Below are 19,920 nucleotides of genomic sequence, written 5' to 3' on the forward strand. Positions count from 1 at the left end.
AAGTCACTTAAGTCCATAGGTTCCGTACCTGCGCTCCAGGTTCCGCACCTGCGGAAGCATTTCTGCGGCCCATGATCCGCTTCTGCGAAGGCAGCTCATGCCCCTCTTCTTCGCATCTGCGGAGCCTTGCTCGCACCTGCGGGTTCGCATATGCGGATTACTCCTAGCACCTGCATCCCACCCCAAGCCAGCCCAGCTCCGCACCAGCGCAACACCAGTCGCACCTATGGCCAAGACCCTCGCATGTGCTATCACACCAGAAGGCTTCCAGTTCAGCAATGCACTAAGTCTCCTTTTCGATCCGATAGCCATCCGAAATCAACGTGAGGCCCCCGGGACCTCAACCAAACACACCAACAAGTCCTAAAACATGATACGAACTTAGTCGATCCCTCAAACCACATCAAACAATATCAAAAATACGAATCGTACCCCAATTCAAGCATAATGAAAACTAAGGAATTCCAACTTTTACAAACGATGCCGAAACCTATCAAATCACGTCCGATTGACCTCAAATTTTGCACACATGTCACAAATTACACCACAGGCCTACTCCAACTCCCGGAACCCCAATCCGAGCCCGGTATCCACAAAGTCCACTCTCAGTCGAACTTTTAATTTTTCAACTTTCGCCATTTCAAGCCTAATTCCATTACGGACTTCCAAAACACAATCCGGACACACTCCAAAGTCCAAAATCACCCAACGGAACTAACTGAACCATCAAAACTCCATTCCGGAGTCGTCTACACATAAGTCCACATCCGGTCAATCTTTTCAATTTAAGTTTTCATCCTTGCGACTAAGTGTCTCAATTCATTCCGAAACCTCTCCGGTCCCGAACCAACTACCCGGCAAGTCACATAACAAGTAAATGGGGAACAGAGCTACAACTCTCGAAACGACCGACCGGGTCATTACACCTGGTCCATGTACACCCCTAGTAACATGTATGATAAAATTATTAAGGTGCAACCAAACTGATCCACATATTATTTTTATTTAAAATAAAAATAATTTAATGTGTGGGGGAGTGTATGATTGACACTAGAAAAATGGCTACGGACGAGTTGATCGTTTTCCTACCGAAGTCATTAGGATCCAAAACAAATTGCTCGTACATCAATAATGTTAGTAGTATATATTTCCAAGTTGAGGAATCGTATAACCAGAACGAGGAGGGAACCGACCCGACCGACCCGAGTACAGCAGTGGATCTCCATTCTCCAATATCCATCATATTCACGTGCTTCCTTTCCTATACACCCAATTCAGTACCACCATCTCTCTCAATTCATTGTGCCATTGACAAAAAAGGTTCCTTCTTTCTCTGAATCTTCGTTTTATTTATTTGCTCTTTTTTTTTTTTGGAAATGCGATCTGTACAGATGGAGTTGACTTTGCTGGTTCAGTGCGTCATGTTTTACAATTTGAAAGATTGCAAATTTCGTTGCTGAATTGAGACTGTCTCATCCATTAGAAGAACAAAATAACGTTAAAAGTACTTATTATATCCAAACAAAAAAAAGAGAAGAAGATTAAGACTAGTTTGGAATAGATTTATACTGTTTGACAGCTCAGTTGCTATTGCCCATTGTTAGTAGTTACTTAATCTCTTTATACTTCATATTCGTTGCTGAAACTTTAGTGAATTGCTAAGATAATTTAGTGGCTATTGCTGTTTTTGTCTATTTATGAATAAAATGGTGAGATTGTTTCAGAGCTAATAACTTTATTGGTTTGTGTCCATCAAATCTGCAACAGTGTTGTTAAAGGCTTCCTATAAGCGCGGTTAAGCTTGAAGCTCAGGTTGTGTGCTTCTGCTCGCTTAATTGCGGCTTTGGTGTAGGCTTTAAGGTGCTAAGACGTGTGCACCCTCACCTTGGGGTTATGTCTTGAAGGGAACAACATCAAATATATAGCTGAGTTATAGTAGTTCCATTCTTTTGTCCAAATATTTATTGTATGCGTTTATAGTTACATTTACTTGCATTAGATTTCTATTTTTTATTTTTCATTATTGGCATTTTTTTTTCCGCTAAAGCCCACGCTTTAATTGCACTCTGTGCTTAAAGCTCCAACAGCTTTTGGTGCTTTCCGCTTTTGACTACTTTGATCCGCAAGGATCACTTATTATGTTTTAATTGATCACTTCCAAATATTGAGTACTAGTGGTGTTTGTTTGTGGAATTTGAATTTCACATGTCAATAGTTTTTTAGAGTTGGTGTTTGTTTGACTTTTTCTAAGCAAAAGTTGCTAAACAATTGTTCGAACTTTAAGTCTTTGAAATTATGGTTTGAAAGTTGTTCCAAAGTGAAGTTTTTTCAAATTTTCAACTTCCATTCACCCAAAAAGAAAAAAAAGCCTTCCATTCACTGATCTTCAACTCCCACTAACTTTTTTCTTAAAACACTACGGGCCCATTTAGCCATCGATATTTCAGCAATTATAAATATTGAACTTCAATATTTGCCAACAATCGAAACACAATTTCAGCTTCTTTTTCCAACTTCAACTGTAATGGTTGTCCAAACAGAGATCATGGTCTTTTTGATGTTGCAGCTTTTACTCTTATTTCTTTGCATTAATCTGTGGCAGCTTATTTTTCTGATTTTTTTTTTGTTAATTATTTTTTGGCCGGTATGATTAAAATCAGTAATAAAAAATGTTTTACAAAAATGGCAGATAGATGTATCAAGTAGATATTGATCATGGGCAAGAGAAGCAGCTACGTCCCCTTGCTGCAGATGGGGGCGAGGAATCAATCCATGCAGTTGGACAAGAGGGGATGGCTCAACAAACCCATCTTGAGAGGAGAAAAGGGAAATTGGCTTCCAAGGTGAGAAATGTTCTCTTCATACTTTCACCAGGCTTACATCTTAATGCCTTTTGATAGTGCATGTGTACAAGTATGTGCCTGACCAGAGGCGGATCTAGGATTTCAAAGGTGCGGGTGCCAGGTGCCATTGACTTTCATGTTCACTAGCTAGAGATGGAAATTGAATTGTAATTCAATCCGTACGTCTTGGGTTATTCGGTTTACAAGGTTTTTAGTTCATAAATTAACCATTTGATCATCGAACTGAAATTAGTTTAGTTCAGTTTTCATCTAGTTTCTATCGATTCAAATTCTATTGAATAAAATAAGAAAATATATTAAAACAGAAACAAATTTCTTAAAAAGTAAATTTCACCCTTTCAATTCAAACATAATATACGTAAATCATAGCAACAAGCAAATTGCAACTTATTTATAATTTTATTAAAAAATACAAGAAAAAGTAACTTCAATTAGGGAAATGCACCCCTTCCATCAACAACACAAGCAAAGGGATAAGGGTTAAAATTAAGGGGAAAATAACATTATAAGAGGGATAAGAACAAAAAAAGAGTAAAATTACATTCAAATACAAGTTTGGATACATTGGATAGGAAAAAGGAAGCAAACATATAATTTAAATAAATGAAGAAACAAATGGAGCTGTATAGAAGGAAGAAAGAGGAAAAACATAGCTCAAGAAAATAAAAGAAATTAAAGAAAGAAGAAAACAAAGAAAAGAGAAGGAAACAAGAAAAAGCCGCTTCAGTTGTGGGAAAATAAAAGAATTAAGGGAAGAAGAAAAGGAAATCTGGGAGCCGCCTGAGTTGTAGTTCGTAGAGGATATTAAAAACATAAAACAGTATTATGCATTTAGTAAGTTTCGAACTCAAGTCGCGAGTACAAAACTGCGACGCCTAACCATGGCTCCCGACGACCTGTTTAAGAAACGGGGTGCCACTAGCTCAATATAACCGATTTTCTGGAAAAAATATCTGTAAGTATATGAAAGTTTAGCCGAGCGTCCGGGTGGTGTGCCACCCCTACCTCCCTATGTAGATCCGCCCCTGTGTGCCTCAGTACCTGCACTCTCTTCTGAAATTCAGATAAACTGTTATAAGATTACACACCATTGAGCTGCTGTTGAAGGAAGTTAATAATACTCTAAGCTGCAGCTAAATTTCTTCTGAACTAATTTGTTATTTATTGGCTTATAAAATGGAACTAGCTGAAAGAAAGCTGTTTTCTTCAATATGTTGTTCCATTATTCATGTAAAAGTTAAAGTTGCGTGAGATGGATGCATCTAATGGACTTGGACTAAAAGAAGCTTGTATGCCTCAAACACAATTTATAGCATGCTTGCTTTCACGGACATTAAGGTGTCACTCTGACTACTTCCTTGTAATAAAGAAATTATTAGATTAATGTTTGTAGTTTGCAGTTAGGTTCTCTGCTAGGCTAATGACACTGACGTGGATTTTCAAGCGTATGGAAACTTAAAAAAATAGCACCTAAAGAAGAGTCAAAACATGCTAAGTTGCATTCTTTATTGGGTGGAAAATGTTAAATGTTTACCTTTTCCTTCTGAATGTCCTGCATATTTTCAGCTTGTATTTTCGCTTGAACCCCTTGAACCTAAAGTGCTTTAGTATGATGGGAACTTGCAGTCCTGACACATCTCTGTTTCTTTAGTTAGCTAAGGATGAAGAAAGGAAGAAGTATTCTCTGCTACCACTGCATAAAATCTTCTAAAATAAACAAAATTAAGGGTTGAAACACTTTTTACTGAAAGATTCGTCGCGGGTTGCTCAGTGCCATGAAATTTTTTCCACTTGGTCTTTGCTGCCTTTAACTTTTGCTCTTCCTTCTCACCAAATTTGCCCTCAAGTAGTACATTTTCTACCAATTTAACATGTGATCAACTGAAGAACCCTTGATCTTTATAGGAAAAATTGTCTTCACAGCAATAGCGCCTTTATCAAACAAAATGACTACCACTAGATCAACTTGCAGTTTCTCCAGAGAGATTTTAGCTTTTCTTTCTCCTATTTAATGTTGGTAACTTTTATGAAAGATAATTCAATAGTTGCAGATCTTGTACTCGTAGAAAAGAGGAGAGGAGGTAGGTTGGGATAAATTAGATCTTTCCCTTCCTCATGAAATAGTTTGAACTAATCCAATAAGCAACAATGAAGAGTATACTTGTAGTGGAATGGACTTCATTTACTTACTGGAGCTTTTCTTGTTGAATTTTCTGCTCAATTGACTTCCTAAATGAGTAGAGATCCTCCGTTTTTCTGCTCTTCACCTGATTAAAAGAAGGAAAGATTGGCATACTTCCCAAAAGTAGGATACTGTCTTGGAGACATCTTCTCAATTTGAGTCCAAGTCTTAATTAACCATAGGCACTTTTTGGTGTTCTCCAACAAGTAACTGTATAATAGGCTTGGTTTGTGATATGAATGAACCTTGGGCCTAACTCAATCCCAAAAGCTAGCTCATGAGGCGAGGATTGTCCAAGTCCATTTAAGGAGACCACCGGCCCAATGTCCAACCAATATGGGACTCTAACTCACTCTAACACCTCCTCACACAGCCAGACCGACAACTGGAATGTGGACAATATAACATGGGGGTCCAAAATGGGATGAACATGTCTCTGATGCCATGATAAAAATAGACAATGGGCCTAACCCAACTCCAAAAGCTAACTCATGAGGGCGGATTGCCCAAGTCCATATAAAGAGACCACTAGCCCAATCACCAACCAATGTGTAACTCACTCTAACAATTTGACACTTAATGATTTTAGGCATTTAAACCTTGCCTACTGGAGCTCCTCTAACTTGCATATTTGAACGCCTCTCTCTCTCTCTCCCCCTCCCAGTTGCCACACATTAATACCACAACAAAAATCCAGATTCCATTTTTGTTTTCCATAGTCCATGTGCCTTCTTCTGTCATCATGTATCTCTATCACAAAAAAGAATTGCTATCCTCATTACTATCCATGCCTCTGAAAAAAAGCTTCGAAAATATGACAAACCTTAAGCAAACAACATGAGTCAGCAAGCTCAACTTGACCATTGCCTTCACAAACACAATCAGGTGGTGATGATCTTTAATTGCCTTTGTCACTAAAATGTAGCTTCAGCAGTGGAACCATTATTTATTCTTTTTGCTTTTAGGTTTTTTTTTTTTTGAAAAGGTAACATATTTGTATATTCATATAAAGACTTCACTAAAATTGTGAAGTCACCCATAATTACAATGTAAGTGCCCATACAAAACTACACAAAAAGGGCTCTTTTCTGCCTTGTTCTCTTATAATGAGTCTAAGGCATCTAAAATGGATACACTATCCTCCAAAAGTTTTCCTTTACACAAAATAAAAAAGAGCTAAACATTTCATCTTTATCTTCTGAATGTTGTTGGATTTCTCTTCAAAGCATCTTTGGTTTCTCTCTTTCCAGACTGTCCACCATATACAAGCTGGGACAATTCTCCATCTCTTTGTCTCTCGAAAGTGAGCCCTCTTTATTCCAGCTAACTAGAATATCAAGGATTCTTCCCGGCATTGCCCATGGAATTCCCCTTAGATTGATAAAAATCCTCCATATCTGTATAGTGAAGCTGCAATGCAAAAAGAGATGACTAATTGTCTCTGCCTTCTCACTACATACGTAACACTTAGAGCCATCTGGAATCCTCTTCTTGTTAGGTTGTCATGTGTTAGGACTGCTTCTTTAGCTAATAGCCAAGTAAAACAAGCAACCTTGTATGAAACTTTAACTTTCCATATCATCTTCCATGGCCAGCATCCAATCTGATTGTTGGTTAGATTGTATTCCTTGTAGGCACTCTGTACTGAGTACTTCCCCTGATCATTCCCTTGCCATATGATAAGATCTTGGCTAGCACTGGTACCACTGAACTGTTCCAAGGTCCTACTTTTAGGTTTCCATAAATGATAATTTAAACAACCTCTGTTGAGAAAACCTGGAACTGACACACTTAGTGGAAAATGAAGGCGAGAAAGGAAACCTTAAAATTGAGAATTCTTTTAGAAAATAAGAAGTGGAAAACCTTTGCCTGAACTGAACACTGCATTGTATTCTTCTCCAGAATTTTTAAGGTCATAAGATTTCTATTAGATCTACTAGTGAAATATACTTTATGCTTGAAGACGTTTCTAGTGTTTGCATCTGTAACAGTCTGCCTCTAGATCTCCTTGGCACATACATAAGCCAAACTTAGATTTATTTGGGGGGAAGTGGGTCTGCTGAGAGGGACCTCATTGCATCTGTGCTTTTCTCTAGCTGCTGATTGTGTGTGAGACCAGCTCACGCCGTGGATCTTTTGGCCTTGCAGTTTACTCTGGTGAATATTTCCACTAATCTACTATTGGCATACCAAAGTCTGGGGGTGGTATATGGAGATGTGAGCACTTCTCCGCTTTATGTCTATAGGAGCATCTTTGTGGGGAAGTTGCAAAATCATCAGAATTCAGAAGCGATATTTGGAGCATTTTCACTGATCTTCTGGACAATAACGCTCATTCCTCTGCTCAAATATGTGTTCGTTGTATTAAGTGCAGATGATAATGGTGAAGGTATGTACAGAAGGGACTCTAAATTGATCAGTACTTATTGAACAATACTAATACCTGATGATGTCTAACCAAATACCTTAGGTGGTACATTCGCTCTTTACTCTCTGCTATGTAGACATGCAAAATTTAGTCTACTTCCCAACCAGCAGGCAGCAGATGAGGAGCTATCTGCTTACAAATATGGCTTCTCTGGGCAGTCGACAGCATGTTTACCATTGAAGAGATTTCTTGAGAAGCATAAGAAGTCACGCACAGTACTGCTTATTGTTGTATTGTTAGGTGCTTGTATGGTCATAGGAGACGGTGTTCTGACTCCTGCAATGTCAGGTAGACAATACTAACAATAGATGCCTCCTTATATGGTATTTAGCCGGTTGCCTTTTGAATTTGCAAAAAAGAAGTTTGTTTAGAAGTTGCTTCCATTGAATGTTAGATGGCGATTTCAACTTTTATAATATAATAAGTGGCACCTTATAATGCATGTGTTGGCATCAGATATTCTATAAAAAATATCCCCAAAAATGGATGCTTGAAGTCATAGAACTCGCAGTTGAATTTGAGTATATCTTTTAACTAAGAAATGCTTTACTTTGGCAGTTATATCATCAATATCAGGGATCCAGGCTGCTACTGAACATCTATCTCATGGTGGGTATACTTTTGATATACCCCCTTGCAAAAATTGACGACTTTTTAGGTAGTCAACATCTTACTTCTGTCTGAGGCATTGACCATTCATGCATCTTTCTTCGTAGGTGGTGTGCTACTTCTTTCTTGCATAATATTGGTTGGCCTGTTTGCTCTACAGCATTCTGGAACCCACAGGGTTGGATTCTTGTTTGCACCTATAGTGACTATTTGGTTGATATCTATTTTTGTCATTGGGCTGTATAATACTATATTTTGGAATCCCAAAATTGTATCTGCTCTTTCTCCATATTATATCATCAAGTTCTTTAAGGAAACTGGGAAAGATGGTTGGATTTCTCTAGGAGGTGTGCTCCTCTCAATTGCAGGTACCGTACATATATTGACTCTAATACAGTATTTCTTTATTCAAGTATATGCCGCGTAGCAGCCTTTTCGTGGAACCTCTTACTATTTCTTGAAGGAGATACTATTAAAATCTCCTAGAGTTGGGATCCGGTTTCTAATTCATATTTCTACCATCAGGTACCGAAGCTATGTTTGCAGATCTTGGTCATTTCACTGCCTCCTCAATGAGGGTAAGTCAAGCATTTTGCAGCAACAAACACATAAAACTATCCTTCAGCTTCAGGAGACTGTTCTGTTCTAATTCTTTTTTTGGCGTAGCAAATACTCTTTTTCTAGAAGATCCTGAATGCAGATTAAACTAGTTGGATTATGCGGCAATGGTAGGAACATGTTTTAGGTGCATATATACAGCTGGTTATAAGTCATCATGGCATTGGGAAAATGAGCTCCATTTTGTGTTAAATAAATAGGGTTTGCAACTATCGAGACTCTGATTTAGTATTTCGTTTTCTTTTGAGCATAGAGGGACTTAAATAACATTATTAACGTAAGTTTGAAATCCATCTGAAGTAGCTTTGAGGAATACTGAGTCTAAGATTTGGAATTCATATTAATTGCTAAAAGTAAAACATTTGGAATCCATAATGAGCGGAAACATATAGAATAACATGGACAACTGGAGCCAAATGTTTTTTATTCCACCAAACGAGTAAACTCTCCTAGTGGTTAGCAGAATATATTGCATATATGATTACTTGGATTTGAGGAACTTGCACCAAGTTGACTGAATTTTTTCTCTTATGCAGATTGCATTTCCATTTTTTGTATACCCTTGCTTGGTGGTACAGTACATGGGCCAAGCTGCTTTCCTGTCCAAAAACATTGCTTCTATTCCAAATAGCTTCTATAATTCCATACCTGGTTGGTTCCTTTTCAGATATTTGTCTGATTATTCTCAAGATTTTTTGATTATTTAAGTTCAATCCTACTAAACTGCTGCTCTTTGATTGTCTTGCAGACATTGTATATTGGCCTGTCTTTGTTATCGCTACCCTTGCAGCCATTGTTGGCAGTCAGGCTGTAATCACTGCTACATTCTCCATCGTGAAGCAATGTAATGCACTGGGTTGCTTCCCACGGGTCAAGATTGTCCACACTTCAAAGCATATTAAAGGGCAGATCTATGTCCCAGAAATAAATTGGATCCTAATGATTCTGACCCTTGCCGTGGCTGTTGGGTTTCAGGACACCACTTTAATTGGAAATGCATATGGTAAGCCTACTAGTCTTTGACATTCTCTATTCTAATTCTTCAAATTCCACTGTATGACACTGCCTTCCTACATTTCATTCTCTTAGAAAGTAGACTAATCCCCATTATATGATCTCCGCAACTATCCCAATTATATCACCCTCAGAAGTAGTTGAATTTTTCTTATGCATCTGTCAGATCTGTGGTAGTATTATATTTATTGGTATGCAGGTGAAGAAATAGAATGCTGACATATCCAACATTAAGCCGTCCAATGTGCCTGAGCTATAATGTTCACAAGTAATTCTGTTTGCCAAATATTTCTGTTATACCTGATTACTCTTCATGATTGTGTATTTGTTTCCTCAAACATGCTTCTAAGCCTCTCCTTGTGCCTTTTGCAGTGTATTAGGTCTTCTTTTTGAAAAATCCTGATGAAAATAAAAACATATGAAATCGAAATGATGAATGATGTGAACATGAAGGAATCTCAGATTTCATGACATATTAGCTAAAGAGAGTATACCAACTACCTACAACCATATGAGGTTTTGGGGGTTCAAGTCGCGAAGGAACTAAAGTGGAAAAGCCACTGTTGGGCTTCTAATTGGGGGTTTTGGGGGGGGGGGGTGGGTTACCAAATCCAAAAAAAGGACATAAGAAAGTGATCCCTTGTGGAAAGTATGAAAAGGGCCAGGAGGGACATGGCACTGATTTTCTTTCTGCATTACTGCGGATCTTTCGAATAATTCATCTTGCTGTTTATATTCAAGCTTTCTTTTGACATAATTCTTGGTTTGGTTCTCTCTTATGAATTTATTTTTCTTTCAGGCTTAGCTTGCATGACAGTTATGTTTATTACGACATTTCTCATGGCGCTTGTCATAATCTTTGTGTGGCAAAGAAGTGTAGCACTTGCCACTTCCTTTCTCCTTTTATTCTGGCTCATCGAAGGTGTCTACCTGTCTTCCGCATTCATCAAGATTCCACAGGGAGGATGGGTCTCCCTTGTGCTCTCGTTTGTCTTCTTGGCTATCATGTTTGTCTGGCACTATGGAACTCGCAAGAAGTACAATTTTGACCTGCACAATAAAGTTCCATTGAAATGGCTCCTTGGCTTGGGCCCCAGCCTTGGTATCGTTCGTGTGCCAGGGATAGGGCTGATATACTCTGAATTGGCAACAGGAGTCCCATCTATCTTCTCTCACTTTGTTACGAATCTCCCTGCATTTCACAGTGTGCTGGTGTTTGTATGTGTCAAATCTGTTCCTGTTCCATTTGTCTCACCTGAGGAGCGCTTCCTCATTGGTCGCATTTGCCCAAGACCCTATCGCATGTACCGTTGCATTGTCAGATATGGTTACAAGGACATACAGCGAGATGATGGGAATTTTGAGGACCTTCTCATCCAGAGTATAGCAGAGTTCATCCAAATGGAAGCAGTCGAGCCACAACTGTCAAGCTCTGAGAGTCCATCATTTGACGGGAGGATGGCAGTTATAAGCACGAGAAGTGTACAGTCAGGCTCAACGTTACTTGTCTCAGAGGAGGATTTTGGTATTAGTAATTCCATTCAAAGCAGCAAATCTTTAACCCTCCAGAGTCTAAGATCTGCTTACGATGATGAGAACCCACAGATGAGGAGGCGCCGAGTAAGGTTCCGCTTGCCAGAAAACCCTGGCATGGATCCAGCTGTTAGGGATGAGCTTTCAGATTTAATTCAGGCAAAAGAGGCAGGGGTCGCATATATTATGGGGCACTCTTACGTGAAGGCGAGGAGATCATCTTCTTTCTTGAAGAAGCTTGTTATTGACATTGGATATTCATTTCTGCGCAAAAATTGTAGGGGCCCCGCTGTGGCACTTAATATTCCTCACATTAGTCTCATTGAAGTTGGCATGATATACTACGTCTAGGGTCTAGAGGGAGGATGGTTGGGCATGGACGAGTTTTTTATTTGTCACACCTCTCCAGTTGTTGCCTGCTGAATGTTTCGTGCGGTAGTCTTATGGCTAATATTGTGATCCTCTGATAGAATATGTTGTGCAAGGCCATTTAAATTTTTTCGTATTCAGCACATTGAGTAGTTGTATGTATATAGCACTATATGCGGGGCTTTGATGACTTAGCATGCTGGAAATACACCCTGGATATGAGCAGGCACATATGTTTCAGCTCAGACTCATTTTTATTGCCACAAAGTAAAATAAAGTAGTCTTTGTTTGTATTTATTTAGTTCTTCCATTTCCATAATTCCCTTATAGTCTAATTAAATTTTCTAAACTCAAGAATCAGAACAAGGGATGAAGGAATTTGTTGCAGAGATTGTAAGCATAGGTCGTACCAACACAGAAATTTAGTACCACTTTTAGGATATTGCAGGCGAAAAGGAGAGTTGCTTTTGGTTTATGAATACATGCCTAATACTTATTCGAGCAACCAAAATTTATCCTCAATTGGAACCAAAGGTTCAGAGTCATTAGAGGCGTAGCATCAGGACTATATGGTCATGGAACCGATCCTCACTCTACTCGTGTCGTTGGTACTCTTGGTTACCTTGCACCAGAGCATAGTAGAAGAGGCAAGGCAACACCTAGTAGTGATGTAGCTTTTCTACTTGAAGTTGCCTGTGGTAGGAGACCGATAGAGCCAAGACAAGACAATGATGATCTAATTTTGGTTGATTGGGTGTTGTCGTGCTGGAATATTCTTGAGGCTGTTGATCTAAACATAGGCATAGATTTTGTTCAAGGGCAAGTGGAGTTTGTCTTAAAGTTAGGCTTGTTATGCTCTCATTCAGAGCCTTTGTTTAGGCCAACCACACAACAAATCCTGTTGTGGCATTACCAGAGTTATCAGCACTTGGCGTTTCATTAGCTGGCCTAACATTTGACCATCGTGGTGGTTTTGATAATTTTGTCATGTCATATCCATCGTCTTTGGATAATGCAGATTCCCGCTGTCTGAAGGCCGATGATTAATAATTAAGTAAAATGGATCGCCAACTACAGCGAACCTCCACCTCTATTTTCATGGAAAATTAGCTAATAGTATCAACATATTAGCTAGTAATTTCCAAACGTATATGTCCACATAGAGGTTGCATGAACTCAGAATGAAAAAACAAAACAGATATTCTGGAGAGCTGATTTTTACATTCATAAAGAGATTAGCCCTAATTTCTTCAACAAAAACACAAACTAACATTTTTTTAACTAGTATTTCTAGAATAGCCCACGTACTCCTTAAGCTCCATCTTCCTGATTGTGGTATTTGATTGCTGCCTTTTGGACTTTTTTGGTGGAGAGACCATAGCGATGGCCGATGGGGGCACCTCTGTTTGTGAACAGTGAGCTCAGGATGACATGCTTCAACAGCAACGGAATCGCACTGAGCACTCTTCAGCTTCACAGTTTTTTCCCTAGAGGCTAGAGGTATGCTTGCCATTGTCAACAGAAACGAAAGTAGACAAGTGAAATGCACAGTGAATTGACGCGTGAATAAACCCGGGTTTTTTAACTTTCTAACTTTCCAGGAAGGGCGCTGTTTCCTAATTTTAAACCTAGTTTGATTCTTTAAATTAAATAGAGTAATAAACTAAATCTTACTCCTAATATTTTCCCCAATGTCCTTTTATGATCCCATTCATATCAAATACTAATTTTAAAAAAAAATATATACAGGTCAATTATTTTACTCCTTTCCTTTCCTCATTAGTCTCTTTTGAGAAGAATGTCACATTTCAAAACAATACTTAATGATGTCACATAAGGTTGTTGAACTCAATTTCATAATTTAAGAATTGGTCAAATTCATAGTCAATCCGGGGTCAACACAATCAAACTGCAAAACTAATTCAAATTGGAGTTACCTATGACCATCCGAGTCAAAATCTATGTTTAGATTTCAATTAGGAATTCGCTTAGCCCCTCAAATCCTTGATTGAGTGTTTCTTTGTCTTAAGCCTAATTAAAATCCCCAATTTTCATAATTAAGTTCTATATTTTAATGGTTAATCTTAGCACAAAGTCATGATATGAACTTAAGTGAATGTTCAGAGCGCTTGCCCTAACTCAAATGGTGAAAACTCAATCCAAATCTCCATTTTTCGAATCTTAGAAGTGTCAATAATAGTGACAAAATGAAGATGGTTCCTGAAACTATAGAATTTATTCCTCCAGGTCCTTAACAGTGACCGCGACATCTTTCACGCAATCACGGTCCAGGACAAAAAGTAGGCCTATGTGATCGAGGCCAAAACATCATCGAAATGTTCCTGTTAGGATATGCCATTACATGTTTCTGTAGAGCGTAAAGGTTTTACGTTCCTATTTTTCTACATGTAGATATGAATCCGTCCCTATAGAGTCACTGAACCCCATAATTCCATCGGCAATATGCTTGCAGGTGAAAGACTGCTAGGCCAAGCCTTTACTACAATTGCGGGTCCCTAACTCTGCAATAGCAGAAGACAACTACTTGGCCAACTCTGCGTAGCAGTAACTCATTTGCGATGGCGGATAAGGCCAATTTCATGTCTTCATGATAGCAACTTGACTATCGCGATTGCAATTCACCAAATAGCAGAAGAATATGTTATGAACATGTAATTGTTTGACCTAAAATTGTTCTTAAAGTTTTTAATTAGTAACTTAAGTTATTTTTGATTTTATAGGGATTTATAGGAATTTTATTTGTTGTTCTGCATTTTAATTGTAATTTTTGTATTTAATTGCATGTTTAAAATCATAAAAAATCACACACACACACACCACACACACACACACACACACACACACACACACACACACATATATATATATATATATATATATATATAGAGTAGGTTAATTGCATAATTGGTTGATTAATTTGTGAATTAGGTGTTCAATTGTTTGATAATCAATTCAAGTGGTTATTAGTGAAATTAAGATTAAAAATCAAAGAATTAGGATTGATTTAGCTATGATTTAAATCAGAAAAAATAGGAGAGGAATTTGAGGTCAGAAAGCCAAATAGGCTGTCCAAGCCCAAATCACTCAACCCCAATCTTCGCCTTATTACTTTGATCTGGTCCGATTATGAGTCTGCCACTACAAGTTTCAAACGACATAGTATTACACAAAGCTACATCGTTTTATCGTTTTCCCCTTTATAAACAAAACAAGAACTTAAAGATCAAATTTTTAGAGAATCCCCAAATTTAATTCATTTTCCCTTCGGAAATCATCTTCGCCGCCCTCCACCGGTGGCGCCGCCTACCGTCGTTGCTGAAAATTCGGAATCATCCCAAAATTATACCTTTGTTTCACCTTACTCCCCTCTAATCTAATCAGATCTTTCACTTGCCTCATTCAAAATGCAGCCGAATATCACAAATCAGACCCACAAAGATTGAAACCCTAATCTCTTCATCCCTTTTTATTTCAAATCTAACTAGAGGATATATGAACTCCAAACTGGTACTATTCGATAGATCGTGATGAGATCTATCGATTGGTACTAGTTTTGACCCCCTTCAACGACCTCCGGTGCCGGTCAACTCGCTGTTGACCGGCTAGAATCTTTGGATTTCTTCCTTTCCTCCTCTTTTTCAGCTTACATGAGCCGTTGTGGTATGTAGCAGTGGTCAGATTATAACATCTAAACAAGTTCTTATCCTACAATGACCCTGCTAGTCGGAATCCTTCTTTTCGGATGAGCTAGTTTGCAAAGGTAATCCCCTTAATTTTCTTCTTTAGTTGCCATGCATGTTGTATTCACGGTATTTTGTTTGAATGTTAGTTAATTAAATTTTCATTGTTTTAGCATGAAGATTCCTTTAAGTTCAGTAGTTAGTTGATTGTATATTTGATTGATTCTTAAGTCTGAATACTAAATTAACTACTGTGTCCGGAGCTTTAAATGGAAGTAACTATACATCCTTTAAGATTCAAAAACTGATCACGATTACATAGTAAACTCCGCCTAAAAAATTCTTGTGGAACACACCATGGATCATACCACTTCCCAAACACTTCTCGAGAATAATTCCGAAAATAGAAAAACTATGGGTTTCGTGGTTTTTCTCATTTGGAGAGTTGTGGAGCTCGGCTAGTGGCGATTTTTGAGAGGGATTTTCACTTCAATTCAAGATGTAAGTGATGTTTGATCACTTTTGTCCATTAAGATTGAATACCCATTGATTTTCCCACCTAGATTGTATGTTTTTGAGGTAAAATTTGGGAAATTTTGGACTAGGTACTAGAGAGTAAGATTTGGGGATTTGAGGGTCGATTTGTGGTTGGAATTGAATAATTTTTGCATGGTTGGACTCGTTATTGAATGGGTATTCGTATTTTATAAATTTTTTCGGGTACCGAGGCGTGAGCCCAGAGTTGACTTTTTGGGTTGACTTTTTAAATTTGGTTAATGAACTTAGCTTTATCGTATGGGAATGATTTCTATAGCTTGTATTGATTATATTAAGTTGTTTATGACTAGATTCGCGTCGTGCGGAGGCCGACTGGTGAGGCAATGGTTTATTGGAGCATTGAGTTGCGCACTTTGAGGTAAGTAACACTTCTAAACTTGGCACTAAGGGTATGAATCCCTGGAATACATGTTATATGGTTGGTGTTGGGGTGACGCACATGCTAGGTGATGGGCATGTGGGCGTGCATCGTGGTAATCATAACTCGGTTGATTCTGTGATACTATGTAGTCATCTAGTCTTGTTTTATCTGTGTAATTCATACGAGCTAGAGTAACTGACTTGTGATTCATGTTAAAAATCATGTTTATGCTATGTGCTTATTCTTGTTACATCCCATATTTTCGTACGTGAAAGTACGCCTTAAGTAAATTGATAAAAGCTCAAAAATGAGATGCTACATCCTGCATTTTCGTACGTTAAAGTTTCGTCGTAAGTTAATCGACGTAAGTTCGAGAATGAGATTATTTTGGGATTATAAGTATTATGCTATTTCAAAACAAGTGATAAGTTAATTCGTGAAGGTGAGAGGGTAAACAAATCGAAGAAAATGAATTTCGTCAAAGTTTGTCATTTTGAGATAAAATACGGTCCAAGCTACAATACCCCGTATTTATGGACTAGTGACATACAAGGTACTACATGACTATGATAGTAAGGTGTATGAGCTAAAGTAACAGATGTTATACTTTTCCTAAAAGTCATTTCTTTGTTCATCTTTTTATGAGAAATTTAGCTTCCATATGAATAGTATCTCTAAAAGTACACTATGTTGAGTGTACAAACACGAAAAGGAAAAAGGAGCATGAATCTGGATTGGTCAAGATGCAATTCTAAGAGAGCACGGTACAATATTTCTCAAGAATATCATACGGATATTTTTCCTACTTCGATCCGCCGTTACGTGTTTTTGCAAAAGATATGTGTTAGAGGGATTGTCAAGAGAATCGGTTCAGGTATGTTAAGGCTATCCTTTATTTCTTTTTGGCATGATCCGTACGATACAAACGAAACGAGCAAATGCACAACTTTCATAAATGACTCTATTCATAGAAGTATTAGAGGTGCCTATGTTCTTGATTCCCCATGTGTCCTATTGTTTTATCATCTGTTCATGGGTCTCAGAAAATACGTAAGTTGATAAAGTTTATTTCATGATATTAATCGAAGGCATATTGATTTTATGATATACCAAAAGATCTTACGAACATATTTCTTATGCATTTTATTCATTTATACATGTACATTGACCCATGACCAGATGACGTTATATACGCGTATATTATATTGCACTTATGGGATATGGGAAAAGGCTATGGTGCTATATACGTACCACCACCTGATCAGCTGGTATACGTTGATGATTTGCCCACAGTGGCCGAGATGATATGATGGGATGCCCTCAGAGGCTTGATGGTGATATGTACGCATATACCTATGCATGGTATGACATTTAGATGCATATGCATGACATTGTAAATATTAATGATTCACAGAGTTATTCAGACTTACATGTTGAGTCTTTTACTCCATGTTTCTCTCATGTCTATTGTTTACTGATTATCATTCCTTACATACTCGGTATATTATTTGTACTGACGTCCCTTTTGCCTGGGGATGCTGCGTTTCATGCCCGCAGGTCCCGATAGATAGGTTGAGAGTCCTCCAAGTAGGCTATCAGATCAGCGGAAGGTGTTGATGCACTCCGTTTGCTCCGGAGTTACTTATTTGGTCAGTATGATTAGGACATGTATTGATTGGTATGGCGAGGCTCTGTCCCGACCTTTATGATATTTATGTACTCTTAGAGGCTTGTAGACAGATGTCATTTATACAGATACTTGTATGGCCTTATCGGCCTATGTTCAGTGTACGAGTGTTCATTTTGGTCTCTTAGAACTGCATGTCATATGTATAAGTTTGTATTACATGTTGGATCATCATATGTCGAGTATTCTCTCACGCTTTATTTTAGTCATCTCATGACAAACTTTCTGGTTCATTTACCTATGATAATATGATACGGAAGATACGTTATGTTGGTACTCGGTTGAGTAAGCTACCGGGTGCCCGTCGCGGCCCATCGGTTTGGGTCATGAAAGAAGTGGTCTCAGAGCAGTTCTGTCCTAGGGAGTCTATAAGCCATGTCTAGTAGAGTCTTGATTATAGGTGTGTTGTGCACTACACTTATAAGCAGGAGGCTACAAGACATTTAGGACTGTCACTCTTTCTTCTTACTCTAAGTCGTGTGGTAGAGCTCAGTTTTAAGACTTTAAACTCCTAAATTCTATTTTATTCGTAATAAAACGATACCTACATCCAAAAGACAGTTGGTAAAAGATTGAATGTGGTTGTGGAAGAGTTGAGTTAGGGGAACTCAATTTTGCATCATGCTTCTGATGAGTAGATGTGAGGTCTTCAACAGAACATGTGTGTATCAAGACGTGTAAGCTTCTTGATAGGGAGCCCTAAGGCAAGAATATCTATCCACCCATATGGTGAAAATAAATGCGAGATTTAGAAGGTAAATACGAGTTTCAAAAAGTAAAAGAAGCAAGGTGAAGGAGGGTACGAGATACCCAGTTAGAGAAATATAAGCCCTTTGAGTTACCTTCAACAATAACAAATGTATGTACAGTCAGCCACACCCATCTCAGTTGTGCCCTATGGGAGCTAACATAAATGGTTTAAGAGAAGGACGGGATATCAGGATCCGACTGGGGTTAGAATAACCCAAAATAGTGGATGGATTATTTGTGTTAGTTGACATTTCCGAAGGATATTGCAAATGTGCTAATAGATCTCCTTGCGAGACACCCAGATGGTGCACTCTAGAATAGTACAGCTAGATATGAATACTAGAATATTCAAAGATAGGCACTGAAATCCTGAAGGGATAAATATTATCTTAGTATGGCTCCCGTCCCTAGCAGAGAGAGAATGTTAGGCAACTCGAAGAACAAGTGGATAGAGCAAGGGGAGCTAAAAGCAAAAGAATGTCTTGTTGAAGTTTTCAGAATAAGGTGATAGACAGAAATGTTAGCAGGGAAATAAAAAGAGAGTTAATGAAGCATTATGAATAAGATGTGATACATGAATGGCAACGGTAGATAAAAAGAAATGACAGTATTATAGAGTTTATAGATAAGGAAAGTAAAATACGAGAGGTAACAGGCCTTGAGGCAACAAAAGAGTATAGGTCATAAAGTCACATCCTCATTTCGAGAAATAATTTCGTGAATCTAACGTGATTACCAGAAGGAAAAGTTAGATCCCAGAGTAATATAAATCATTATGGATTGGTGAACAAGATAAACTAAACATGAAATAGGGACTGAGTGATTTGATAATGGTCAGCATCATGAGAATTTCAAATTGCGTTCCGGCAATAATAGAATGGACAACAGAAGAAGATTCATGAGAAATTCAGAAGAATAACCTTTAAAGGTCATTCAGGAAGACGCTTCCCTAAAACAAGCATTGTGAGCAAGGTTAAGCTAATTATGGAATGGTAAAGGAAGGATGCGATAAAAATGAGAAAGGGATGAGATTGCACTTATTCAAAGCCTACAGATATGCTACGATTCCAGAACATTATGCAAACGCGATGTAAAGGAAAGGAAGTAAGGGTTCCTGCCCGAGATGTTATTGATAAATAAGGAGCCAGTGCGAGACGTAATTTAAGACAAAGGAAATAACCCAAGAAAGATTACGCGGAATATTGATATGAGAATGGGCCAACGAGTAGTTAGTAGTTGATTCAGG

The 19,920-nt window shown here is 38.2% G+C and overlaps 1 protein-coding gene across 2 annotated transcripts; it reads left to right on the forward strand.

Moving 5' to 3' along the window:
* The first annotated feature begins 1,157 nt into the window (after positions 1-1,157).
* On the forward strand, positions 1,158-11,914 carry LOC104112245 (potassium transporter 4-like). 2 transcript variants are annotated; one of them, XM_009622113.4, is made up of 10 exons: positions 1,158-1,320; positions 2,690-2,843; positions 7,195-7,435; positions 7,517-7,762; positions 8,033-8,083; positions 8,191-8,451; positions 8,609-8,661; positions 9,238-9,352; positions 9,450-9,704; positions 10,515-11,914. In XM_009622113.4, the coding sequence occupies exons 2-10, from the start codon at positions 2,694-2,696 to the stop codon at positions 11,597-11,599; spliced, it is 2,457 nt and encodes an 818-aa protein (XP_009620408.1). In that variant the 5' UTR covers positions 1,158-1,320; positions 2,690-2,693; the 3' UTR covers positions 11,600-11,914. The 2 variants fall into 2 exon arrangements, with proteins under 2 accessions (XP_009620408.1, XP_018631858.1); XM_018776342.3 differs by lacking the exon at positions 1,158-1,320 and adding an exon at positions 1,417-1,599.
* Positions 11,915-19,920: the final 8,006 nt, after the last annotated feature.

Source organism: Nicotiana tomentosiformis, chromosome 6, assembly GCF_000390325.3.
Source record: "Nicotiana tomentosiformis chromosome 6, ASM39032v3, whole genome shotgun sequence".
NCBI classification, from domain to species: Eukaryota; Viridiplantae; Streptophyta; class Magnoliopsida; order Solanales; family Solanaceae; genus Nicotiana; species Nicotiana tomentosiformis.

Excerpts from the sequence above, each read along its gene's own strand:
- LOC104112245 (XM_009622113.4), top strand. The coding sequence starts at position 2,694 with ATGTATCAAGTAGATATTGATCATGGGCAAGAGAAGCAGCTACGTCCC. Across the intron at positions 8,452-8,608 it reads TGTGCTCCTCTCAATTGCAG|GTACCGAAGCTATGTTTGCA; the intron begins GTACCGTACATA and ends TTCTACCATCAG. Across the intron at positions 8,662-9,237 it reads TCACTGCCTCCTCAATGAGG|ATTGCATTTCCATTTTTTGT; the intron begins GTAAGTCAAGCA and ends TCTCTTATGCAG.